General features: G+C 35.8%; 2 protein-coding genes across 18 annotated transcripts in view; one reads left to right on the forward strand and one right to left on the reverse strand.

Annotated features, from left to right (window-relative positions):
- Positions 1–1,646: 1,646 nt before the first annotated feature.
- On the forward strand, positions 1,647–2,912 carry LOC106643099 (coiled-coil domain-containing protein 43). Of its 2 annotated transcripts, none has more exons than XM_014358094.3 (3): positions 1,647–1,915; positions 2,116–2,519; positions 2,590–2,912. In XM_014358094.3, the coding sequence occupies exons 1-3, from the start codon at positions 1,760–1,762 to the stop codon at positions 2,660–2,662; spliced, it is 633 nt and encodes a 210-aa protein (XP_014213580.2). In that variant the 5' UTR covers positions 1,647–1,759; the 3' UTR covers positions 2,663–2,912. The 2 variants fall into 2 exon arrangements, with proteins under 2 accessions (XP_014213580.2, XP_014213581.1); XM_014358095.3 differs by having other exon boundaries at positions 1,743–1,907.
- A 3,105-nt stretch (positions 2,913–6,017) lies between these two features.
- The window catches only part of LOC106643102 (CUGBP Elav-like family member 1), a 218,151-nt gene continuing 196,842 nt past the window's right edge, over positions 6,018–27,326 (reverse strand). For 6 of the 16 annotated variants that reach the window (XM_089598179.1, XM_089598165.1, XM_089598150.1 and 3 more), the window contains exons 6-15: positions 15,411–15,613; positions 13,918–14,049; positions 13,314–13,602; positions 13,046–13,138; positions 12,684–12,725; positions 12,275–12,304; positions 10,938–11,060; positions 10,112–10,354; positions 9,831–9,986; positions 6,018–7,600 (exon numbers count right to left, since the gene is read on the reverse strand). In XM_089598179.1, coding sequence (XP_089454305.1) covers positions 9,859–9,986; positions 10,112–10,354; positions 10,938–11,060; positions 12,275–12,304; positions 12,684–12,725; positions 13,046–13,138; positions 13,314–13,602; positions 13,918–14,049; positions 15,411–15,613 — 1,283 coding nt within the window. In that variant the 3' untranslated portion in view covers positions 6,018–7,600; positions 9,831–9,858. Of the gene's footprint in view, positions 7,604–9,826; positions 9,987–10,111; positions 10,355–10,937; positions 11,061–12,274; positions 12,305–12,683; positions 12,726–13,045; positions 13,139–13,313; positions 13,603–13,917; positions 14,050–15,410; positions 15,614–27,326 lie in introns of all 16 variants that reach the window. The other 10 variants (XM_089598193.1, XM_089598198.1, XM_089598208.1 and 7 more) reach the window with 10 other exon arrangements.

The following is a 27,326-nucleotide window of genomic DNA, read 5'->3' on the forward strand; positions in this document are numbered from 1 at the left end:
TTCCTGAGGATCCAGGACACTTGTTTGCAACACTAATAAATGATAAAAAGTTGATCGATAACATATTAATTATATCACAATTTTGATTGCCTATCTAGTACGACAAAGATCTTTTTAATTGGCGCTCTTGTAATTACTTGATAATTTATTATTCAATAGTAGCTAGTAAGCGCCCCGGGTCATTAGGTGATAGGCGCTTGTGTTATTATTAATTGATTATTTAACAGAGTGGCCAGTAAGCGCCCCGGGTCATTGGGTTATAGGCGCTTGTGTTATTTATTAATAATTGTTTATTTAAAAGAGTGGCCAGTAAGCGCCCCGGGTCATCAGGTGATAGGCGCTTGTGTTACTAATAATTATTTATTTAAAAGAGTGGCCAGTAAGCACCCCGGGTTATTAGGTGATAGGCGCTTGTGTTATTTACTAATAATTATTTATTTGACAGAGTGGCCAGTAAGCGCCCCGGGTCATTAGGTGATAAGCGCTTGTGTTATTATTAATTATTTATTTAACAGAGTGGCCAGTAAGCGCCCCGTGTCAATGAGGCTCTTTTACCGTCAAGCTTGAATCAGATGGCGCCAGGGCACGTCGCGGCTGTCATACTTACACACCGTCAAATTTACAGTTGTGTATTGCGTTCGTGAGCCTATCTGTGTAATGAGCAAAGCAGAAGACATAACCTTTGTAAATGATTGCTGTTGTTTGCAGACAATTTTTGTTTGCATTTACGTTTAAAGATAGTAGGAAAAATGAAGTGCAGTGTAATATCCTGCGATAAGAAAGTGAAATTTAAATTTCCTTCAGATAGTGTGATAAAAAAAAAGTGGCTCGAAGCAATTGGGAGACCAACATTTTTGCCGCTCCCAAGTCATGGCTTACCTGTCCACGAGTTCTGCTTTTCTTTCACTGACTCTTGCTCCTTTCCCTTTTAAAAGCTTTTTCAATTCTGAAACTTTTAAGCTCCCATTATATTCTTTCTTGTCTTCCTTATTCATTTCAAAATTTCAAATATTGCGCTTTACCACTACACTTTAATTTCCTATGTACATACAATACTGAAAAGTAATGTTGTGTGAGTGAGACGGCCATGACAGCCGCGACGTGCCCTGGCGCCATCTGATTCAAGCTTGACGGTAAAAGAGCCTCATAGGTGATAGGCGCTTGTGTTATTAATAATTATTTATTCAACAGAGTTGCCAGCAAGCGCCCCGGGTTATTAGGTGATAGGCGCTTGTGTTACTAATAATTATTTATTTAAAAGAGTGGCCAGTAGGCGCCCTGGGTCAATAGGTGATAGGCGCTTGTGTTACTAATAATTATTTATTTAAAAGAGTGGCCAGTAGGCGCCCTGGGTCAATAGGTGATAGGCGCTTGTGTTATTTATTAATAATTATTTATGTAAAAGAGTGGCCAGTAAGCGCCCCGGGTCATCAGGTGATGGATGCTTGTGTTATTGGACCTTATTTGAATCTCGCGCGTCACCTTTGGTACTAATTTTTTTTTGATCTAGTGATTTCCCACGTCAGAGAGGTTGGGTCCTAGAGAATTCCCAAATCTGGCCGGAACTATATCCCATCGCTGCATTATCATTGAGAGTTGACTTGCTCTCTCTCTCTCTCTCTCTCTCTCTCTCTCTCTCTTTGGCCTTGTTGCCATCAGCTCTCTCTCTTGGTTAACTAACCGGTTGGTGGGTTGGTGTGTGACTGTGTGCAGTCTTCTGATTCTCCTTTCGTGCACGGGTCAACACAGTGTTTACATCATGACGCCTAGCTTTGATTCTTGGCTGAGCATCAAGCTCCAGGATCTCAAGACGGATGAAGGGGTCTTTGGCTCGTATATCAAAGGTATCCTGGAAGGCGACGAGACCGAGGACGAAAAGACCGAGGCGCTCGAGGCGACGATCGCGGGTATAACGGTGAGGGACCGTTTGGATTTATTAAGGTTAGAATGTAACTGAAATTGGCACGTAACTTGCAACAAACTGTGTAATGTTATTGCTAGATAACATATATAGTAACCAATAACCTTATTTGATCTGCTGACAATCGATTCAAATGGGCCCCCCTTGCATGCACAATTAATTCAACCAAGTAACCTGCTTGTCAATGTCCACAGAATGATTGCATTAACCAACATGTGACCGAAATCTTGAGGGCCTGGGCCAAGTGGCGCCCAGCCGAGGATGCAGAGGACGACAACGGACCCAAAGAAGACGTGGACGTAAGACTGGCTCGCATGCTCGAGTCCCAGAGTTTGGCCACCATGTCGCACAAAAGCCACCACACCGAGGAGGACAAACGAATCAAGGAAGCTATTCTTGCACAGTACAGTCAAATGTCCGACGAGGAGGAAAGCGACGCAGAAGGGGACGAAGAAGGCGGATCCTACGGATGTACCGGGTCTGTCTCTGGTCTGGAGAAAAACACAAACGCGGCGACGATCGCACAAGCCGAGAGGGAGAGACGGGAGCGAGCCAAACTCGAAAGCATGAGGAAAAAAGAAAAGGACAAGGAGGACAGGTGAGCCCACTCCCCATAGTTTGATCAAGTCTGGTTGACGGTAGGTATTTACAATCCTTTTTCTTTACAGAGAGAAACAAAAAGCCCTCAAAGAGGAGAAAAAGGAAAAAAGAAAGACACAAAAGGGTGAAAGGCGAAGGTAGCATTAAAAATTTTGAGCGCAAAAACATCTCTGGACAACTCTATCCGGAAACTGCTGGATGTTTCATCTTGTTTCTGATTCTTCATTTACTTGAGCATTGAAAAGTGGAAAGTTGACGTTGCGACCGTCTACTTAGATGATGTTCAAATTTATTAAAATGCCAAAAACCGAATCATCAAGGGTGTGTTGTTTGTCGCTAGTGCTGTATCTTGTGCCAGCATTGATGTGCAGTGTTTTTTTTTTTTTTTTTTGTCTCGAATGCTGGTACAGCCAAGTGTCCGAGTGCTTTTGTTTATATGTTTTATGATTCGATTTATTTTAAATTGAAATATTTAATTGTTAAGATGAGTAATGAATAAAAATTTACTTTTAAACATCATCATCATTTTCTTATTTACTGTGATGATGGGGAAAGGATATGTTTGTATAAAGACAATAAACAACTTTACGGGAAATGATGTTCAAATTTTATTGTGTCGTGACAACGTTTCGACTACACTTTGGCAGTGCTTCTCAAGTCTCTAAATTTAACAATATAAAATAAACTTTTAAGAATCACAACAGCTTAAGTAATTTCTAAATTTTTTCTTATAAACATAGTTTTTACAAAAAATAAATAAATTATTACACTTACAAATTCGACTTTGACAAAAATATTATTGTCCTTGTTATTGTCTAGTCATTACTTACAAGCAAGAAAAGATGTAACTTATCCGAATTGACTGCTCAGTAATATAATATTTTTGTCAACGTCGAATTTGTAAGTGTAATAATTTGTTTGTTTTTTGTAAAAACTATGTTTATAAGAAAAAATTTAGAAATTACTTAAGCTGTTGTGATTCTTAAAAGTTTATGTTATATTGTTAAATTTAGAGACTTGAGAAGGACTGCCAAAGTGTAGTCGAAACGTTGTCACGACACAATAAAATTTGAACAGCATTGCCCGTAAAGTTGTTTATTGTCTTTATACATTCCTCGCTGTTCTTGGAATCCTCTTGGTGTTTATATTGACATGTTTGTAGTGGACCAAGGAAAGGTTACAGTTGTCACCAATGGTTTTTGTCAAAATTTGAGTACGCAATTTATTCATTGATCAAATATTGTTCGTCAATTTGCCCAACGAGACAATTTCAATCAGCCCGTACCTCTTCACTCATTCACTACCGACAAGTTTTGTCGAGAGGTGTAGATGACAATACCTTTTTTTTTTTTTTATTCAACTTTCGTTGTTGAGCAAATTAACAACGCGATGAGTAGGGTTTTAGGAACAAAAATAAATAATAAAATGGGACCATGAGAGAAGGAATAAATAACTAAGGAAAAAATTAATTTCGGTTCAATTGTCCAACAAAAAATTCAATATATTTCATATTTCATTGACATGTCAAGTCATATGTATTAGAACAAGATTGAAAAGAAAATAGAAATGAAACGCTATAACAAAGTGCTTTTCCGTTTACTTGATGTTTTTTCAACAATACAGACTCGCACACACGTACAAATACAAATACAGTGCATAGACGTAGCGCAGAATACATCGCTATATATGATGTAAACGTTGATGTACAAAAATACTTGTTTGCAAAATCACGTTAATTTTTGTTTGCTGTTGAGTAATACAAATGACTTGACTTGGCCGTGTAAGATCCACAAGTAAGGTTTGGCGTTTCATTAATAAAAAAAGTGGCTGTCAGTAGCTCATTATTGCGCACATTAAGACGTGTCGCTTACAAAGAAAAAACTTTTTTTTTTTCCTATTTAAGTCGAGTGGCCGTCAAGTCCAGGTAAGCACCGAAGCATAAAAAAGAAATTCTAACAATGTACAATACTTGGTATTTCAAACCGAATGAAAAAAAAAAAAAAAAAAAAAAAAAAAAAAAAAAAAAAAAACCAAGACCACTTTGGTCATGAAAATAACGGCTACAACCACGGTGAGACCAGATTCCACACGACTGATTAAAAGTAAAATGGTGACTCACGCAAATTAATAATAATTAATAGACTAACAATTGTTTTGGTAAAGACAACATCAAGTAACTACGCCAATAAGTTGCAAAAAATTTGTATAAAAAGTAGGCATTACATTTCAAGTGATTTTTTTCTTGCAAATGAAAAAAAAAAAAAAAGTTTTGCAAGGCAATATCTTACTCATCATAATCGTTATTTGAAAAATTGAGCTACAATTAAGTGTAATGTAGAGAACAAGATCAAATTTAACATAGTTTACTTTGGTAAGTTAAGCCATACATAAAAGACGCAATAAACGCTTCATCACAAAATCTTGTATTTCTCTATAAATATATTTATACATAGCTATGACTTTCTCAGTGTAACCGAGAATACTTAACGTAAGTACATAATTTCTTTTCAGCTAATTATACATTTATAAAATTTTTATGATTATCTTTACTTCGTGTGCTCAGACATCGATCAAATTTGCTTCTCGACTAAACACCTTATCACAAACAAAGATATCATTTCGTGTTTTCCCCAGATAAAGATTCAAAAGAAATTTACTCGAGTAAAGATAATAAAATTATAATGCAAAAAAAACCAAAGATCGCAACAAACGGTAGTTTTGTAATGATTGCTAGTAAAACGAAATCAACGATAATTGTTATTGTTTTGACTAATAACAATATTAACAGCAACACGACACTAGCATAGTCGACGACAATCATACTATGATGCTCATTAATTGACCACCAGTTTCAATTTCATTATAATGTTGTTGGTAATAACGTGCAAGCCCAATCAATAGAGAAATATGGTTACGAATAATTTTTACAGGAAAAAAGACGAAAAAACATTTATGCAGAATACCTAGGAATTTCTCGATTAAAGTCTTTTGTGTCTTGATAATTTCCATTGATGGAATATCAATAAATACGTTTTGTAAGAGCAATGTTGGTACTGCTGTTTTTGTTATTTCAAATACAAATAATATTTTCAAAGATGACTAAAAGTAATAAATAATGATACAAGCGCGAAAAATTGTGTCTCATCGCTTTAAAAGTACAAAGTATACATAAAATGTAAACTACGATTTGTCGTCTTTAGTAAGGTTTCTTTCTCTTAATCGTGTGTTTCATAATGAGACGTAATCATCGATGCTGCAGACATGTGGGTAAAAAAAAAAAAAAAAAAATACTAAAAAATTTTCTTCTAGTCTAAATAATTAAGAATTTTGGAATAAAGCAAAATTAATTTTATCAAAATTGATAAGCTCTAAAGATACGGTGTTTTGTAAAATTTATGTATTTCACTTGATGATTGGATAAATTCTGTGACAGTTGCAATGATTATCTAAAATATCGTGTTTGGTTCAGTGAAAAATAAAACAATAATAACAAACATTTAGTGCTTAATAATAAAATAAAAAAAAAAAAAAACAATAATGCACCTAAAATTTCGTTTCGTTTCATCATAGCACGCAATTATTCATTTTTTTTTTTTTCTTAACGTATTTTGAAAATTTTACGCCTTTTTTTTTTTTAAACTTGTAACAAAACTTTTTCTTTCTTTAACGTTTACCCACCACGTTTCTCTCTATTTGGTTTTTTATCATATTTTTTTTATTTTAATATTTTTCTTTTCTTTCATCATTACTTTAGCGCTTAATTGTACATTTTTTTTTATATAATATATATTTCAAAGTAGTTGGTCATCATCACCGCATAATTAGTACCCATCGAAAGAAGAACAACTGATTTAACCTGCGGGTGCACGCGAGCACTGCCACATTTAATTAATAACCTTGCATCCAAATTTCCAAGTCATTCCTCAGTTTCAAACATGGAAATTACTGTAGACTCGGACCAAAGTACAGTTTGCATCGATTAAAAAATATTTGTATCGAAGCCAAGTCGGCATTTTTTGACCTAAAAGTTTGTCATTCGTTTAATGGTAATCGCACACAAAACCTTGCTCGTTGTTCTTCCTCTTGTTTCTCCTTATGTATACATCATGATAACCATCATTATATAACATCAATGGATGCATTCGCAGCATATTGAAGGATAATCACAAGGCATAATACATACGCACGTACAAACATATACATATACATTGATTTGTACAGAGTTATATAAAAGTGAGTCGCTATAAATTAATTCTCGGCTCATTTGGCGCCTTCTCTTTGTCTTTTGGAATTGAATGAATATCATCGGCAACGTCTCTCATGCGCTCTTGTTTTATGTTTCTTGCAGCTTTTGTTTTGTTTTGTTTTTTTTTTTTTTTTTTTTTTTTTTTTTTCTATTTTTCTTCTCGTCGACTCTTGAACGAAACAATACGTGTGGGGGGAATAAAAGGATACAAATGGATACATGGATATAAAATACTAAAGGGAGGGAAATAGATTACTAGATAAATTGTGCAGAGAAGAAGATGTAGATGTTAATTCTCGCATTCATTTTTACTGTTACTTTTTTAGCTGATGTTTAAAGCGACAGTAGATCACATTATACGCTTACGCCACACGACGACGACGACAACGGCAACGGCGAAGGCGATGTTTGGTTGCGAGACATTGTGTGTATGAAATACATTGCTTACTCAATGTGCCTATAAAAATAATTGTCTCAGTGCACACAGAAAGAGATGCGACGATGCAGCAATTACGTGAGCGTTATTATTGTCGATAAAAGTAAAAGAAATTTTTCAATACTTTTTTTTTTTTTTTTTTTTTTTTTTTTGTTTGTTTGTTTTCTAAAGGCATAAAAAAAGAATGAGAAAAAAAATGTGTTTAACGGATGAAGGCCGAGTGTGCGTATACATGTGTGGGGATTAAAAAGTAGGAAAATAAATGGGGTTCTTTTTTCAGATTGAGAATGGGGTATCTAGGAGTGCAGGATACAATGAAAGACCATACTGATTGAGAGACAGACATGGCACGGCGACTCCGGTCGAAAGTGTACACGGTCACAACGTCACAGGACACCTGCTGGCACACAAACAAACACACGGACAGGTTAGTCACCACCACACTGGGTAAGATGCACATGAGAATTCTCGTTTAGACGGATATGTATCTCGTTAATTGTAGAAAAGGAGAAAGATTGCGTGTTTATTCTAAACATAAAAATTCATTGGTCAAGAATTTTCCAAAATTATCGCAAATTTCTCTTTTTCTCAAAATATAAATTCATGCGTTTTTGGTTCATCATTCGTATTTGTGGGAATACGCTGATGAAAAATAAAAATTATCGAGAAACAGACGTTGATACCGATTCTTCGTGAGGATCTTTGAAAACGCATTTTTCAAACTTGTAAATTTAAAAGCATGCGTTTTCAAACGGGCCATCATATCGCGTACTTGTGTAAAAATTTCAAGTTAAAAACAACTGCGTTCCTTGAAGGCTAGAATATTTATATGCTTTTTCTTATGCAAGTGATACAAAAACTCCATAGTTATCATCTGCAGTAGTGAACCCTTCAAAGAACCGAACAATCAAAGCACATAGAGGCAACATGTTTGAGCAACATAAAACACTGTTGATTTATAGAACCCATGTTCTACTTAAGGCCATATTTTGGGACAAGACAATTTAAAAATATTTATATACAAGCGTTTGACAGTAACAATTAGTTTGTTCGGCTACACAGGTATTTTTAATTGTTTCAATGCCGTACTTCTTTTTTTTTTTTTTTTTTTTTTTTTTCAATAAGTTTCAAAAGAGATACAAAACCAGCAACAATATCGGGAACAAATCTATACATGTATCATATATTTTTAAAACGTGTTAAATCAATTGACATACAAAATGATTACAATGAATAAAACACACTCGAGTAAAAAGAAAAAAGAAAATCAGTCTTTTGTGTGGGTGAGGCACTGTGATCGTAAAAGATGAATAAAAAATTACGATAATAACAACCAAAAGCCTACGTCAAACATGAAAGCCACATCAGTTAAACCCTCTACGGTTAGGATAAATCTACCTCTGTCGATATACACGTTACATTGTTAATATCAAGCACTTGTGTGTGTTAACAACATACAAATCAAACGAAATAAAAAAAAAAAAGAAATGAATAAATAGAAAAGCGCTTTGTAGCAGAGAGATACGACTAGTCGTGTTTGCATATTTTGCAATGAAAGAATACGCGGTAGTTGAATTGATACATCAAACGCGACCTGCGTAGAGAAAGCATATGTATGCGCGCGCGTGTGTGTGTGTGATAGAAAGAGAGAGACAACAAACTATAGAGGACGGGAAACAGTTGAGAAAAATACGCAACCTTTTAACAGACAAATCACAGATAAACCAGCGCATCTGTACATGACAATCAACGGTCAGTAATGTCAGGCCTCCTTGAGCTACGTTTTTTCTGTTTTTTCTAATCGGTACTGCAATCGAATGTTTATCAGTGTTTTTGTCAAATTACTGCTGATGAAAAATATAACACTTATAAAGAGAGACTAGAAAAAACGGAGCAAGAAATTGAAACTTTGTCAAAAATAGTGGGAAAAAAAGAACATGTTTAACATAATTGTGGTATCAATTGGCAAAATTTCGTCATATCGAGTTGGGAAATACACGAATGGATACATAAAAAAGGAGTGATTGAGCAAATTATGTATATGGACAAAACAGAATTATTGTTCAGTGCAGAAAATGTAGTCCATTGAAACAATGAAATTCTAGATGATTGTCGTGCTACGTTTTGCCATTCTTAATGGCAACATTTTTCATTTATGTGATAATTAAATGCGAATAAGCCCAAAACAAAAAAAATGGGCAATCGAGGAAAAATATCGTAAGTTATATGCTTATTCGTTGTACTTGATTGAGTTTACATGGGCTATAAATATAATACACAGTACTCGGGATATATCACAGTTTCGCTTGTGTATTGTACTGACGAATCTAATCGGAAAAATAATAAAAGCTTGACTAGAGATTAATAGTAAAAACAAGCCAACAAATTATATTGGCACCCAACAAGAATAATAAAATTAATTATTTTCTACGACGGTACGTGATATTTTTACACTCAACCCAAAGTAAACTGTGTAAAAATTTTGTTATTTCAGCATACACTTTTAGACTTGTTCGAGAACTCGGAGGGAACTTTAACTCGGGCTGTTTTTTTTTTTTTTTTTTTTTTTTTTTTTTTTTTTTTTTTTGTGCAAACCAGTGCTGGTTTTATGGTTTAGGTCTACCTACTGTCGTTGAAATAACTGTCGATACCGATTTAGTAAGGCTTGGACATGTCCTTTGACTTCTTTAGTTGGACTTTTAATCGTTTTGTGCCAATTTGGTAGCCATGCATCGTCTGAATAGCATTTTGAGCACTCGAGGGCTTGTCAAAAGACACAAAGCCTAAAAAAAATAATAATAATAATAATAAATAATGTGTAGTAAATCAAATAATAAAAACAGCAAATCTATCGTTATTGTTCAAATAAAATTTTATTTGCACAATTAATAAATATATTCGCACTCACCGAAGCATTTGCTCTTTTTGGTCTCCTTGTCGATGAAGACCTTGGCCGATAGTACATTGCCAAGAGGCATGAACATAGCTACGAGATCTGCGTCGGTGTAGGTATGCGGCAAGTGATAAATAAAGAGATTGCACCCCTCGGGACCTTCAATCTGCTTCGACAGAATACGAAAATCATTGAATGTTGGTGATGCCGAAACTGCTGCTGCCGTCGACGCCGCTGCAGGTGCAAACGTCGGAAATCCTGAAAGCCAGAAGAAAATTTGTAGCCTGCACTTGTTACATAATGTTTCTGATGGAAAAAAAAAAAAGAAAGAAAAAAAATTTGGAGCGATACAACGAGTGTATGCGAAATTTACTCGATTTGTTTTAGTACGAGTAACTGATAATTTATGAAAGATGCGTATGCAAAAGCATTTTTTTATCTTCAAGTGAAGGGCAATTTTTTTGTTCCTCCTCCAACCACACCAGCAACAGAAAAATGTATATAATATCCAACGATACAATCTGATGCATTAAAATATCAAATGTACTGAAAAACTTGGATTAACGAGGAATAATGAGAGAAAAATCCAACAGTTTGCTCATTCGATGAAAATTTACTTACTGTGCAGCTCTTTCTTTTCCACAGTGACGGTAGTTTTTCCAATGAGAGCTTTGAATCGTACATAGATTTAGACGTTAGATGATTAAATATCATTGAAAGTGTTGATCAATTTTGCATGCGAACTTTAAATTATTTTTCAAAATGATGGATGAGCAAATGCAATGACTGAAAGGATTGAAAAAAAAAAGTAATATCTGTATAAAATATACATATAAAATACCTGCATACTGCTGCAAACTCGAGTAGGCATTGGTGATGGAGTCCTGGAGGCCGCCCAGGGGAACCCCCGTCAAGGAATTGAGCGCCAACGACGAAACAGGATTTAGACTATTGCCTGTGGACCCTGAAACATTGTTTGCCAAATGTTAACTTGTTCAATCGTCTGGTTAATATAATCGGCAATGATTTAAATCGTTGTAAAAAAAAAAATTAACAAGGCTGCACTTGGGCGTAATGCACGTAGGTATATAGTATAGGAAAATACTACTGCCAGCAAGTCATGCGCCACATACACCCGGTCATGTTTTCAAAGTTATTGAAAGTCAAAGCTCGTAAATGCCTAATAAGACATACTTTGCACAGGTTATACAATTAACAGAGAAATAAGCCAATACCTCACTGCACGTATTGTTTGATGATGATATACAAATTATTACTCTTTTCCATGTTCGCTAAAAGTGGTACGTAACCATTATTACATACCTATACTTACTCTTGAGTAAAAATAGTATAAATCAGCCGTGTATATAGAAAAAAGAATTTAGTCAACTCTTTTTTAAGGAGCGAAATCGTAGAAATTCTTTTTGCCAGAAAAAAAAAAAAAAAAAAAAAAAAAAAAAAAAAGTCCTGTACATACTACTTTAAACAACAATAGTTGCTATCGATGAAAGAATAAACAATAGCCACCATAGCCAAGTGAATTTGGTTCATTTCTCTATTGAAACTTGCATTGTACATAGTCACACGTGGTATTGTTAATATTATAATTAGCAACAGCAGCAGTGCAATATTAATTCTTGCGCGATCCATCAAACGAAATTATAAGCAATTTTACAATTTAATGATACAGGATGAAATGCAGAAAAATCAGTGACTAAATCGTACTTGCATGCTTTCCCATTTTCATTAATCCGTACTTTTGTAACGATTCGAAAAATAAAAATGTAATTAAACAAAACACAATGCACACAAGCATCAGGCATTCATAAATATACTTATGTATGTAATATATGTATATCAGGTACTTGTATCAAGTATAAGGCCACACAAATACTTAATCATCGTTCCTAAAAGCGCCTATAGTTATACTTGGTAAAAGACTGGTAAAATGTATATACATACATAATATTCTAATTGTTATCTTATAATACGCTTAGTCCTATGCGAGTGCGGTTGATTAATCATGGGCTTATTACGGATACTCTACCAAACCAATATCAAATTTCAATAGTTAATACTTTAACCGAGAGTAATGATCAACTTTTTAATAATATACACAAAGTATGTACGAAAAAAGTATTAAACGACAAGACTACGTAAAATTTACGGCAGTCTCACCTGTACTTCCTGTCTTTCCGAGTAGAGCAGCTACAATCAAAAGGGAGATAAAAACATAAAGTTGTTTATTTTTTTGTCATTCAAGTAATGAGAATAATAGTAATAATAATTTGTCTCGTTAAGGCGAGATTTTATTTTTTTATTTTTTAAAGATCGTCTGCTCAATTTTCATTTGTCATTAATGAAATTTAATCTAGACGACAAACGATGAGTGAATTATCAACTTTCAAGTGATTGATAAGTTCGTCAAGTACTGCGCGTTAAGTGAAAAAAAAAAATAAATAAATAAATAAAATAAACATTATAAATAAATAAAACAATGCATACAAAAGTAAAGGAGGGAGGGGATTGTAGAGTTTTAGTTTATTAATGTTTCGTTATACTATACCAAATGTAACATGACACGTACATAGTGACATACCTGCTGACGAATTGGTTAATCCACCTAGAGCTAAAACACACATTTTTATCGTTTGATTGTTGTATTTAAACTCGATGTATTATTTTTTGTTATTAAATGAAACATTGTACATTCCACTTATTAACGATCAAGATCGTCAATAACAATAATTACATGGGGTGTGATTGAAAGTATTAGTCCTCGATGATGAATAAAAATTAACATGCATGGTAATATAAAATGAGCATATAGTGAAATAAATGTGTCAGAAAAGCTTTGGGAATTGACAAGAAAGGTTTTTTTTTTTTTCTTTTTAACAATATACATAAAGGATGGTATTATAAATTTGTCACGGTACATTCCGTACTTACCGTTTGGTGAAAGTTGCAGGTTGTTGGTCCCACCCGCCATGGCCGCAAGAGTGACAAGGTTCTGCATGCTTATCGGTGACACTCCGGCGCTTGCTAAATAAAGTCGTAGAAAGTCAAGCATAAATGTAATGTGTAATTGAGGGAAAAACATATGGCGGTAAGGTAAAAACACAAATGTGCCGAGTGAGACGAGGTGAATGGGATCGATGCTTAATTTTAACAACTTGTTGGGGATGAAACGAAGAATCCAAGCCCGTGCGACACTGACCATCGTACTCACCGGCCGAGCTACCAAGAGAGGCCAATGTCGCTAGGCCCTGCAGATTGGCCGAGTTGATGTCCTGGGTGGTATGAACAGCCGAGGTCTGAACAGGCGAGGGTGCGACCGCCCCCAGACCAATGTGCTGTTGCAGCAGTAGCTGGTGCTGGACGCTCGTTAATGCGCTTGGTGTTGGATTTGAGGCAACCGGCGGCGTTGCTCCCGAGCTCGCCTGCAACTGCTGTAGGAGCTGCAACGACGTTGCCGTAGGAGCGATCGTCGACGGTGTCTCGTTCTGCTGTCGATCGTTTATTTATTGTTGATTATCGTCTGTTACTACACGATTTGTAAATAATGATGAAAAATGGGTATTTGTAACAAAAAAATTATCGCGATTAGAAATTGCATCGACTGGTACGTGTACAATGAAAGACGCCAAGTAATAATTTTAAGGGCTACGTTATCAACTTATTTGATTTAAAAAATTCTAGTTCCCAAGTCGAATCGTAAAATAAACACTGCAGGTCAAATGCTTTCAATCAACATAATACAAACAAAAAAAAAAAAAAAAAAAAATAAAAGAAAAAAAGAAAAATTTTAAATCATGCGATACCGTTGTGAGGTAATGGGGTGTCATATTGACTCCAGCAATATTCCAGAGGTTTGTCTGCATCTGCTGCAACTTTTTCTGGTCCTTATCCTTCTGTGTATCCGCAAACTTTACCACCAACGGCGATGAGCAACCCTACAGAACAAGAGGAACATTGTTGTTACGAGCTGAATGTCATATTGGTGGCAATAAATGGAAATTCTGTCTGAGGATATCAACTGTTGTTCCCATTGTCGAGACAGTTTATCTAGTGTAAAAAACAGTCGAGCACTCATCGTTTTTTGAAAGAAGCCAAAGTTTGTGATGAGGGAAAAAAAAAAAAAAAAAAAAAAAACAGTAGTGTTCTAGTCCTTGGGGCACTTGTGTCACGGTTGACCATCTTGTGTTCCCATGACGTATACTTGATCGGAAGTCTCTTTCGTATCAACAAAAGGAAAGCGAAAGAAAAAAAGAAATGAGAAACATAGCCGAGAAAGATGTTACGATCAATTAGTCGCTTGAACGATCGGTGCTCTAGCAAATTAAATCAGTTGGCACGATCGTAGTACACCCAAGTAGCCGGTGTACCTGTTAATATGTGCCTATATCAACTATATATAGATGATAACGCAACAGACTCGCGGGCGCGAGTAAAACGCGACAAGTGCGATTCTTACCGGCTGGCGGGGTGCCAAAATGATGCTCGCCAAGTGTGTAATACTACTGTCCGGCCAACTTGCGCCCGCATGTCCAAAAACAAGTTAGTAGTTGACACTCGCGCGGACATACATGTAGTGTACGTACACGGGTGAAGATGTACAAGGAAGAAAGCAAAAAAGTAATGATAAAAAGCTCACCCTTTACCTGATACCTCGTAGTTTTTATGTAAATAAGCCTGATAAAATACACTGCCAAGTTTTTTCTAAATCTGAACTCACTGTCTCAAGAACTGTCCAAAATCTTTGAAAACAAATACTTTTGACCCCTGATTCGCTCACAGGATCGCATGCTTCAAGTTCGGCAAAGATCTTTCACTTGTGTTTGTAAAAATTATGGTATCATGGTATCTCCGGGACTGCGTGCGTGCCACACGTAATCACATTATATCGGATTCTCAATGTCCCCCGAGTCCCGACTATGCACCCCACATTTTTTTACGATTTTTATAAATATACACCCCTACCGTGCATACTGTTTTCTTTCAAACTTGTTTCATGTGTATTATGCAGGGGTGCATTGAATTAATAATATCAATCACGCAACGATAGGTAAATCATTGTTCTATTCACCGATTTTTCAAAGTCAAGCGTATACACACTAATATTAATTACCTGTGCAGAAAATAAATGAGGTTTACTGAACCTCTTGCAGTGAAGGAATACTTGAGAGATCACGAGGAAAAATAAAATGGGGGGATGGTGAGAAACGAGAAAAGGGAAGATTACAGGTGATGAATGCAAATGATGCCTTTGTCTGTAACATCGGTATGTGTATAAACGTGCATGTTCAACTCTTACCTCCATCGTCTGGGAGTGATGAAGTGCCTTTATGGCATGGATGGCAGACTGTTTACTGGCAAAGGTTACGAAGGCGCAGCCTTTGCTCTGCCCGCTCTCCCTCAGCACCGAGCATTCCTCGATCTCCCCGTAGATGTCAAACATGTTGCGCACGTCGTTCTCTGTAAACTTTTTTGACAGCATGCCCACAAACAGTTTGCGATCTGTAACAAAGGAAGAAAAAAATGTCTACTTTAGCTTTCAGGGCTTTGTTCTCCGTATTTATCATTTCGATTCCATTTATATTTCAACATTTTCAACGATTTTAGTGTCGTATATTTCGATTTGAAACTAGTTGATGTTACCAATTAGCCTTTTAACAACGAAAAAATCATCAATCATCAAGTTTTTTTACATAGATTTCAAATTTGTTGACTAATTAATAAAGTACCCTTTTTTGCTCGAGTGCTTTAGGACCACGCACTCGTACTTAATTGTATTGATTTTATTTCAACCGAGAGTTGACGAGTTGAAATCAATTTAACAACCTTTATATTCAAGTATAAGTAGCTAGAGACTTGAGTAAGTTGTATACAGGCATTTCAATGCCGTTTACATATTGTGGGTACTTGGCAAAAAAAAAAAAAATTTTGTTCCGTTCGGGACTTGTACATCCATTACTTGTTTGTAACTAGACTGTATTCAATGACTCGTTGGCAATTACAGAGAGTATCGTTTGTATCAAGCATAAAATAAGCAGCAAAAAGATGATTGATAATAATGAAAAAAGTCGAGAATAGGTATTGCGAATGACAATGAATTGTGAACAGTGAGTATACGTAGAAAAATGATTGGTTAGTCAATATTTGTCTGAACCCTCAGCAATGAAAACTACCTTGGTTAAATTATCATCTGCGGTGTGTTTAATACCAGCGCAAAAATTGTAAAAAAAATAAAAAAATAATAATTAAGAATTATTGTATGAATGAATGGAAAATATAAATATTTCGAGCACGTTCAGGACCCGCGGCAGATCTCATTTCATCATCGTGACTACGATATTCTTGGTAACGAAATACATGATGACAAAAGCAAAACCTTGTCTCTGTCTCTCCCCTTATGTGACGTCAGGGCCTTGGTGATAACAATAACAATACGCAACTTGACACAAAGCGATAAAAGTAAAAAAATACAACATCAGTCCCCTGCGTTCCTTTCTCCTAACGAGTTTTGCGTCACGTTTGCTCTAATTTCGAGTAAAATTCAACTTGAACATTATAGGAAAAATGGTACATAGAAGATTGTATAAGCAAAACGCAAAACAGACAAAGTGGGAGCCTTGAAAATAACCGCACGCGGGTTTGCATTAGTATGCATTAAGTATTTTGGCATTTCCTTTTACATGCCCATAAGAAAAGACGAGAAAAGACATGCATAATAAGAGGACGAGAGAGAAATACGGTTGGAGAAGGTAGGTTTCTGTGTGTGAGTGTATACACGTTTCTTATAGGGAACATACCGAATGAAAAAAAAAGAGCCTTAGGCCGGTTATAGCGTTGGTTGCTAGGCAGGTAGAGGCTTACCGGAAGAAACTTGAGGCATCGAATGTCATACGAATGATCAATTAAACTCCCATCTGATCGCTCCGCTTTTTATATTTTTATTCACATCAGCACCATTGCGACCACAACCACCACTTTTCTACTTTCTTCTTTCAGCTTTGCCCATACACCAAAGAGTTGACTGATTTATTTTACCCTACATCTGCTACTTTTTTTTTTTACATACAAACTTTAACCAATTATCTAGATCTCATTGTATTTACATTTTTGTTGACATTAAATGCAATTCATATTCGCAAGTCCCACCAAAGACACCACTTGATCGCACAACAACACTTGGACAACAATTTATCATCATTATTTCTTAAAGTTTGTCAACATGCTTCTTGGTTATCAACATATTTCATTACAAATTCAATTTGACCTGTTTTTATACGACACATCAGTAGTAGGATTACAAGATGATAAGATTCTACGTGAGATTGTTAATAATAAAGATTGATTGATTGAACAGAGACAAGCAGTCAATATATGCACAAGCAAGTCAGCAGTTTACAGCAGACAGTACAGCATGAGAATGCACCTTGGTTATAAAGTGTATGATGTATGAATAGAGGTAAAAAAAAAAAAAAAAAAAAAAAAATTGTAGTGGAACATGTTACAGATCCTTATTTTATCGCCCCTAAATGTACTACGGTCATTCAATTTATTGATTTATTTACTCTCCTTTAACTCTCGGCATCAGAAATCATCAGCCGGTGATTATTATTCAACGGTGAACCCGCTGGTATAAGAAGGTGCTGTGAATCGCTCGCGCCTGGAATACCGAGAGGACAGACAATGTGAGAGTGAGAGCGTGACAACAGCTCGCCAAATACAAGTACCTGCGTTGTCTTTCTTTTGTCTCCCCATGCATAGCCCCATCGAGAATGCTGCACTGCAGCTCTCCTCTTCTCCCTATACTTTTTCCTCGACGAGTATTCATAATATGCCGCACCTCTCGCGATTCGCCAACTTTTTATCCCCTCTGATTGTCTCAAAAGTAAAATATTCTACTCATTCTATAAATACATCCAATGTCTCCAGACAAGCTTTTAAAGACAACTCCATCAAAAATCTTTTGACACGGAGCTTCTTTTAACTTTTATTTATTGCCACATTCAAATTTCAAATACTAGGACATTTTCAAGGACAAGGAAAAAAATTGCACGAGCCACGAGTAGAAAGTTTCAAGAGGCTAACGACTTTGCTCTACGTACTGATTGCTCGTGGTTGTGTGAGAAAAAGAAAAAAGAAAAAAAAAAAACCATATACATCTACTTTGGTGAATAGACTGTCTACGTGAACTTGTTGGCATGCATATAGTTCACAAAAAGGGATTAATTAGCCAAGTAACTCTGAAAAATTTTTAATCAAGTCTGTCGTGAGCTTTTCGAACCGGAGTTCATCAATACGCCACAGGCTGATCAAAAAACGAAAATTTGTCCAAGTGTATAAAATAAACTCCCGAATGAGAAGACTTGTTGAATTGGTAAAAAAATTCCTCCATACCAAGAATAAGAGAAATATGATTTCGGGTAACTTTTTGTCAAAGTTAATTAAATCAAACAGAATTTAATTTGAATACTTCCTCATCACTATGCATGTCTTATTGTTCGTATTATTTTCGTGTATATACCTATTGCGTATACGCATTTTAATACATATTCAAGAAAAATACTACTTTAATTAGTAATATTCAATGGTGAGCGGTTAGATGAGTATTAAAAATCTTATGACGCAAAACGTTGACAGGCCTTTGAAATAAGACTGATCGGGTAGGAAAATGATTCTTGTACCGAGAGTGGCAAAGATAATTTAGTACTGCTTAAAATTGGTAAATTACAGAGTAAGCTTGAATGAGATCTGATTTTCGGTCCAATGTAAACTTATGATTGGGAGATTTTATTTCATGTTTTCACACTTTTTCTCGATCCCCTACCAGACTGACTCTTGTGTGAGAAAAAAAAGTCTTACTCTCTTGTGTACATAGTGATACGGGTAGTACGAAAAAATAACAAGCCAGTTTTTTTTTGAAAACATGGTTTGAATTTGGTTTGCCGTTGCAATGACTTTCTGTGGAATGTCTCATATATAATGTACAGTTTTTTTCTTGGCTCAATCTTGCGAGCGCTTACGCAATCGAGCTCACAGAGGCTGAGCCTCACCTTTTGTACTTTTGTACTAGCGCGCCATTATGTACTTGCAGAAGTTTTGTATAACAACAAAGCCTTGCAACACCGTGTGCGTCATGTATTTTACTGTGGAAATCTAAGTGATTTGACATTTTTTTACTTCCTTCAAATGATTCAAGTTTCATTTACACGGTCATCAAAATGCAGCATAAACGATAAAGATGATTTTAGGCATTATCAAAGCACTTTTCTGCACTTCTTGCAGATACTGTATATACAAGTATAGCAGCCCCCTGTCTCGGCTTCGCCCGAGACTTACTAAATAAAACACCGTAGTGTGTTGACACGTAATGTGAAACATTTTTAGTTAGAAAATTTTACACATATTCCCAATACATCTCAGAACAAAAATCTTCTTATTAAAAACATATTTTTTCGGAATCCATATAGTTTATTTGGTCAAATAATAAGGTGTACAAATTCAAAAAAATAATTATGCTGAAAAGTACCGTGCGTTCTTTATGCCATAAAATAATCGATGGCTATAAGAAGTTGTTGATTTGGTTTCTTCTGTGTAATTCACGAAAAGGGCTATTTTTTAAAGCTGTTAAGATTTAAAACCCCCAAAAAATTTATATTAAAAAAAAAATTGTTTTTTCTCATATCTCACAATTTTATTACCAGAGCAACAAAGTCCTGGACCTTAAACCCAACATCTTTATTGCCACAAAAACACAAATACATTTTCTACTCATTAAAAAATCTGAAGTAGGATCTTTAAAGATTTCAGAGATTGCTGTGAGGGTACAATGAAAAGCTGATCTCTCACGTAATGGACTCTTAAGTTGACGATTTTGACGCTGCTGTTTCAATCTCGATAAATTTTCTGCGTCAGTTTCTTGACGCCTCAAATTGTATTCATTAGATACATTTGAGGTTTTCTTTCCAATATACCCTTTTGCGACTATTGGTATGCTTACGACTTTTATGACCCCTAAAGGCTATTTTCAGTCAACTTTGTTAATTTTAATACATTTGTTCGCAAGGTAGTTCGACGTCCGATGGCCCTAAAAAAGACCGGTGAGCTTCTTAAGTTAACTCTTTTTTGACTGCAGTTAACAGCAATTGTGACTGCCTGGATACCTCAGGGTGATCTTCTCTGGCTTACTGTTGAAGACCCAGACTGATTGGGAGAAAAATTACTAAGTCCGAAACTTTGGGGCTAGTCGTAGTGCTCTTTCCCAACGTCTGCCGGTATAACGTCAAAGACGTTGGTGTCTAAAGCACCTTTTTTTATTTTGCAGATTTAGTTGTTTTGGTGATCTTAGATGGGGAGATTGGTTAGTGATATTTGTCCAGTGGAGGCTGTCCCGTTGGCTCAAGTTTTTTTTTCCTTCATAGCTGTTATAGGTTTGCCCAGCGCAGACCTTGGAGAGGATCAGTGATTTCTGGTTAAATGCTTAGAGTCGAGAGGGTAATATAGAGTCGTCGGTCACCAGGTTTTTCAGCCTTGCGAAGAACATCTTCGCAGGTGACGTCTGCCAGTGAATAGCTGACTTGGTTTAATAGTGCCCGTCTTTAGTTAATATAATCTTTTAGTCGACGAATCGCTTCCGGAAATGGTAATAAAAATGTATTTGTTGGCAACGTAGTTTACACTTAGGTGGCCCCTAAAAAGAACCGATGAAATTGATGGTTAAGTAGGGAACGTAAATACTTATAATGGCCCTAAAAAGCGCCAGTGGTAAAACTTCCAGGCTATTCTTTATTATTATTCCTGATGATGAAGAGCTGGCTACGGGTTGCTTGATTCTTACCCTGGGAGTCTCGATGTACGGAGACTGTGATGGAGGGAGGTACGCCGCTGACCAAAGAATATCTCGTCTCGGGTCGTTCCCCGGATAACCAACTGCTCAATTGCTCATCTTTAGACGGGAACATGTGGGTAAGAGCGTTGGGGACGCGACTACCAAGAAGGTAGCCGCTGTGGCTTCCCGTGCCCATCAGAGATGTTTTTCCTTGCTTACATTTGTAGCCACAAATTCTTTAACTACAACAGGTGGGATGGTGGGACTGCCACCCAACTCTGAAGAGTTGGTGCAGATTGTGCTCTGGCTAGATATGTCTCCTGGTATTCTGGCAGAGACGGCATCGGTTGGAATTAATTTATTTTTCTTTGATCGCACTCGTCGAGATTCAGGGTGAAGGGACACTTGGGTTCCTTCCCCCTTAGAGAAAAGTGTCGTCCGTAACCGGGATTCCCAGCTGCAGGACTATCACCAGCATTCTCTGAACAGCTTGATGAGCTGCCGAAGTTCGACTATACAGCTAACGACACGCTCCGGCGTATTATAACCACACTTATTTATTTATGTTGCAGGTAGCTTCAATTTTATGTCGACGCCACCTAGCGGATTTTACTGAACTAAAGTGAAAAGCTGGCGTATTTTTGCAAAACTTTGAGCTCATTTATTGCTATTGTTATTAAATTTTTTAAGATAAAAACTATACTAAAACCATCTAGGAAGTATCATGAATCAGTGTGCAAAATTTCAGCAAAATCGGTTCAGTAGTTTTCGCGGTTAGCGATTACAACGGTTTTAGCGACTTTGCTTTATATATTAGTAAGATATTGTTATCCTCTTGCAGGGATCCTTTAACCGTAAATCCAAGCATTTTAAAGTACACGTTTAAAATGTGTAGTTGCAATTTTTATTTCTTATTAAGAACATTGTGGATAACCAAAGCTATGATGAACCGAATAGTTGACACCAGTTCCATTAAACGGGACACATTTGAATGGGAAAAATCAATGTAGTAAAGCTGTTGAGTGAAAAATAAAACATCACATATTTAACATGTTTACAAGTGTGTAAAATCTGTGACAAAAATATTTTACTCACTACAGCGTTCTTCTGCCAATCGTTGAAGAAAAATTTTGTTTGGTTGAAAAGAATTATATGCGAAATAGTATCAATTTGGTTTTATTTATAATGCATTTTAAAAAAACAGAAATTTCGATTACACGCTTTAAATCTGTACTTTACCACACTTGGATTTTACAGTATTGTCATTACTAAGAAAATTATTCGTACAATCCCGACCGCATAACTATATGAAATTATTTTCGTCACCGTTTTATTTCAAAATTAACCTATTAGGTGGTGCAAGAAATAAAGTTTATACCTGTATACAGTCAAATACTTACGTAAATAAATATTTAGAAAAGCCTAGATTTTTTTGCAGTCAGGTAAAAAGATGTGTCGACCAGCTTATAATAAGTTGGTTTTACCAAACTCGTGATTGCCTCGGTTTCTTTACCACCCATTTAAACTCGCATTCAACAATTATCTGTTTGGAGCTGCATTTTTACTGTACATGTTGTACTGCATCAAAGATACAACGCAAATATGGAGTAATATAAAACAAGCCCTGAGGCGAAAGACCAATTGGTTCGTTTGGGGCTCAGCTTGGAGCAACTCGGAGCTCCTCCGAACTTTGCCCCAAAACACGCGTTTTGCTCCGAGCAAATTCCTACAGTCGGTATATCTATATTTATGGCCAAGACGTAAATATTTATATTGCCAAGACTGTAAATATAGATATAACGACTGTAGGAATTTGCTCGGAGCAAAACGCGTGTTTTGGGGCAAAGTTCGGAAGAGCTCCGAGCTGCTCCAAGCTAAGCCCCAAACGAACCTAATGTATTGATGAACACGTATATACAGCGGACACGAGGCGTCTACTCAATTTGTTTCCCTCTACTCTTTCGTTTGGAGGGTTAATGCATTCTTTATTGAGCTCAATTGTTTACTTTCGGGATTGCTATAGTGTTATTCAAATATACCGCACACAGCCAACAGAAGGTTACCAATGGGTGCTGACAATTACGGTCTAGTAATTGTTCGCTAGTACTTATGATGTACTTACTTTAGGCAAAGAATTTTTAGCTGCTAAAATAACGAATCGTTCAACAACTTATTACAAACATCAATGACATCTATGCAACGTTGCATACAAATTTTTTTCAATTTCTAGTAATGGATTGTACATCATTTCATGCTACTCAAATTAAAATGTAGTGCCCCAAGAAAAGCCTTAGTTGTGAAAGATCACATACAGCGTCTATAGAAAATTTGCTGTCGACTTGCAAGAGTTTTTTTTTTTTTTTTTTTTTGTCAAACTAAACATACACACACAGGAGATTTGAAAACAATTCATTCGCGAAGGAAAGGATAGTCGTGGTATAAAAGAATTGAGACTCGAAAGATAATGCAAAAGAAGGACAAAATTTATGTGAATTAAAAAAGGTACGAAAAAAAAGTAGGAACAGACACGTCACGAATAAAAAAACGATGAAACATTGAGCGCAAAAGATAGCAAAGTACACGTTGAGCAGAGTAACAGAATATTGGAAAAAAAAAAAAAAAGATTTTCAACACAAGCACTGTTACGGAGTGACAACCAATGTGGAGAAAAAACACAAGGGAAAGAGAGAAATATAAAAGGTGACCAAGTAAGTTTAACGTTGATGCTTGTATCCGCTTTGCGTGTTACGCTTCCCAACACGATACAGAGCTATCTATACATTATTAGGTATATACTACTGCACAAAAGCTTTTTCAAAGTTTTACTTGTATATCCCGACTCACGTCGTTGGTGTTCTTGATGTGCCATTACTTACACAAACATTTAAAAAAGAGGTTATTGTAAAAGAGCCTAAAATTATCGTTTTCAAAATAGAAGGCAAGCAAATGAAGCTTTATGAACTTTAACTGACGCTACTACTATCATTGTTGCTGCTGTTATTATACAATGTTTTCATTGGTATCATTATTAAAATTATTAACCTCTTTAAAATTGTAACGTCTAATACATGGATCTTTTAACGAAAACTTCGATATATTATGTGCCAGTCATTTGACGTAACACTTTATTTTTGGTTTTTACCAAACATTTTGTGAATATTGTTCAAATCTTTTTTTTTTTTTTTTTTGTTCTTTTCATAGGTTTTCTGGGCGAAAAAAAAAAATTTACAAGTAACTGTGTTTAGAGCCAGAATAATGGTTGAAAAATTTGTTAAATACTCTAGTATCCATGAGTTGTTACTAAAGAAGACACTCTATTCAATAATTTTGACTTTGTATGCACCTTTCTGATAAAAGTTACAAACTTTCGTAATCAATTTTTCGTGCTCGAGTTAAACCCTTTTGGCTTCTACAAAAGTTAAAAACCTCAGCTAAACTTTTTTCAGCATTAAATCCAAACGTAGCTAAAATAAGTATCTATATACGGAAATTCGTATCGGTAAGATGAGGGGTAACTATGAAAATCTTCTCAGCACAATATTTTTCAATGAAAATTTTAAATGGCTATATTTCCGCAAATATTAAAAATATCAAGAAAAGGATGGTATTGCGTAATTTGAAAATTGAATTTTTTTTTTTTTTTTTTTTTTTTTAATTGCAATTTTAAGCCACTTAAAACGATAACGTATTCATAAGTTACACCTTAATATGCTTCATATTGGCCTATTGTATCACGCAGAGCTCAGAAAAAGTAGTGGCTGCATTCTAAATTCGAAATTTTTTGACCAAAAATAATCGCAAATATTGAATGGCTATACTTTCGTATGTATTATAGATATGGAGAAAAGGACGATATTTTGTGAACATGGATATTCCAAAAAATCAATTTTTTAAAATTAAGACTTTGGCCACTTAAAATGATAATATATCAACACAAAATGGTAGTGGCTGTGCTTTAAATTCGAAATTTTGGAACTAGAAATAATCTAAATCTTGAAATTGCTATATTTATGTAAATAATACAGATATTGCAAAAATATCGATAAGACTTGATCATAACAATATAAAAAAAAAAAAAATTTTTTTCAAGTGTAGCGCTTAGACGATTGTTAACGACTATATATTGTTGTATTTATACTATATCAAGTATTGGCTAATTATACCACACAGAGCCCAAAAAATGTAGTTGCTTTGCTCCAAAGTGGAAAATTGCTATATTTTCTCAAATAACGTTGTATTCGCGAAAAGGACGATATTTTGTGATGAATGTAATAAAAAATTATTTTCAAGCTGCTTTACTTTGGCCACTTGAAACGAGTAAATATATGTTTTTAACACATGAATTCCTCTTGGATAAGCTTAGCCCGGAAAAGTATTATAGTACCGTAATACTGTATATGTAGATGCAGTATCGCGTTTCTGATTTGCTTGGTATACGTTTTACTCTTTTTAATATTGAATTTTTCGTTAAACAGTATACTTGTACACACGTAAAACTCGGACATACTACTTGTCAAGCGATATTAGGATGAGGAATATAAAAAAAAAAAACAATGAAGACTGATTTCAAATTTACGATTAGCCACGTTGATACGTCAAGAAAGCGGAAAGCCGCAAAAGTTTAAGGACATGTAAAATCTTTACTCGGCTAGCTAACAACGCTGCAGTACTGACTGTGGCTCTGACCATTAAACCTCTTACAAAGAAGGGAGGAGAAAGCAAGAGAGAAAGAAAAAAAAAAGAGAGGAAAAAGTACCGGCACGCGTCTCGCATGTGGAATTGTTAAAGCGCAGGTATCCGGGATTTGGCGCACTACGAACAACATTAGGTATATATACACATACGGGTTGGTGTTGGGAGTAGTGGGGAACGGCGACCGCAAAAGAAGAGAAAAAAAGACGGGATAGCTGTATTATGTATATATACATACACATAATATGTAAGTACTTGTTTGACTGATACTTTGGCGCTCCACAACTTGCGACTTACCGCAAATGTAATAATCTGCTAGCCTAGCTCTTGCTCTTATTTTTCCCATTTTTGGCTTTGCTTTTTTTTATTTGTTATTATAAAATCGCGTGTTGCTTCTATACACATTAATTTGGACACGTCTTACAAGCATATTTATTATAATGATATTGCTGCATGCTTCTACGTACGAATGATGGATCAAACTACCTCCATCATTTGTTATCATTGTGTATATATTAAGGATAAGGTAGCAATTAATGGTGTTATATGAGAAACCAATAATCACAAAAGTAGTCACTGTAAACAGCATTATATATTATTCAAGTGTCGCGTTAGATGGTTTTTCTTATTCATCTAGATCAAGTTGTAAGAGATGTGCTTTTTCTCGCTGTATAGATATATTTGTCATCTAAAGCAATATCACGCTTAACCATTCAAAAAATTTAATATTTATATACATATCGAGTAACCTTGGGTTTCCAACTTTTGCTGGGGTAATAATCCGTAACTCCTTTGCTGTATATTAGCCTTACGCCGTAACATAGGCACGCACGGTGAAAAAAAAAGTTACGTAATACAACCCCCGCCACAACTCGAATGACTTTGGGCGCATACCCCTTTCTCGGAGTAACGATAATTACCATGTTAACTTGCACCTAAACCTTCATCTAAAGTATCAGCCTGGATTGCCTTGCATTTCTGCTCTGCTTCTACACCACAATGAAAAACAATAAGTACTGTAGGGGATGAAACAGAAATGAATAATTTTCAACAGAACCGCGCGACGCGAAGAAAAAGAGGGGATCATCGTTGTCTTGAGTGGCAAGAGTAAGAAAAATACAAGACCCGGTAATTATGAGGTAAAGTTGAAGTACTGCTACTGCTGCTGCTGCTGCTGCTGCCACAAGTAAGCATGGAGAGATTTTGCATGATCAATTAACGAGGAGATGAAGTCAAGAGTTGAAAGTTTGTTCCAACGGTGGTGGGCGAGGTAGTTGTTGAAAAGGGCAAAGCTCTAGTACGGTGAGAAAAAGAAGGAAGGGTAAATCAAGTCTAAGAACTAAGAGGGAGAAAGTGGCGAGCAAACGAGTCGAGGCCAATGACCAGTGAGCAAAAGACTCGCTTCCTGAGACTGGGTCAAATGTAAATCGAGAAGCGTTACCATCATCATCGCCGCCACCACCAACAACAGCCGCCAATGGAGTCTTGCAGCTCGTAACAGTTTGTTTCTCTTTTAAGTGCGTTTGTGCGCAGTTGCAACCTTGTACATATTACGCAAGTAAAAGACCTAGCACGCCAACAGCGCGCGGGTGCATTTTAAGCTCTATGTATACTTAGTCAGCCGCGTCAAAGTTCGCTTGCATGTACGATCCACCGCCAACTTTTACTTCTCCTTCTCACTTTGTTCACACCCGTTTCCAC

The sequence above is a fragment of the Copidosoma floridanum genome, unplaced genomic scaffold (genome assembly GCF_036245765.1).
Source record: "Copidosoma floridanum isolate Cflo_tuat_1 unplaced genomic scaffold, Cflo_Japanese_pri ptg000001l, whole genome shotgun sequence".
Lineage (NCBI taxonomy): Eukaryota > Metazoa > Arthropoda > Insecta > Hymenoptera > Encyrtidae > Copidosoma > Copidosoma floridanum.

Coding starts and splice junctions, on each gene's coding strand:
- LOC106643099 (XM_014358094.3), top strand. CDS start 1,760: ATGACGCCTAGCTTTGATTCTTGGCTGAGCATCAAGCTCCAGGATCTC. Junction 1,916..2,115: donor CGACGATCGCGGGTATAACG/GTGAGGGACCGT, acceptor CAATGTCCACAG/AATGATTGCATTAACCAACA. Junction 2,520..2,589: donor GAAAAGGACAAGGAGGACAG/GTGAGCCCACTC, acceptor TTTTCTTTACAG/AGAGAAACAAAAAGCCCTCA.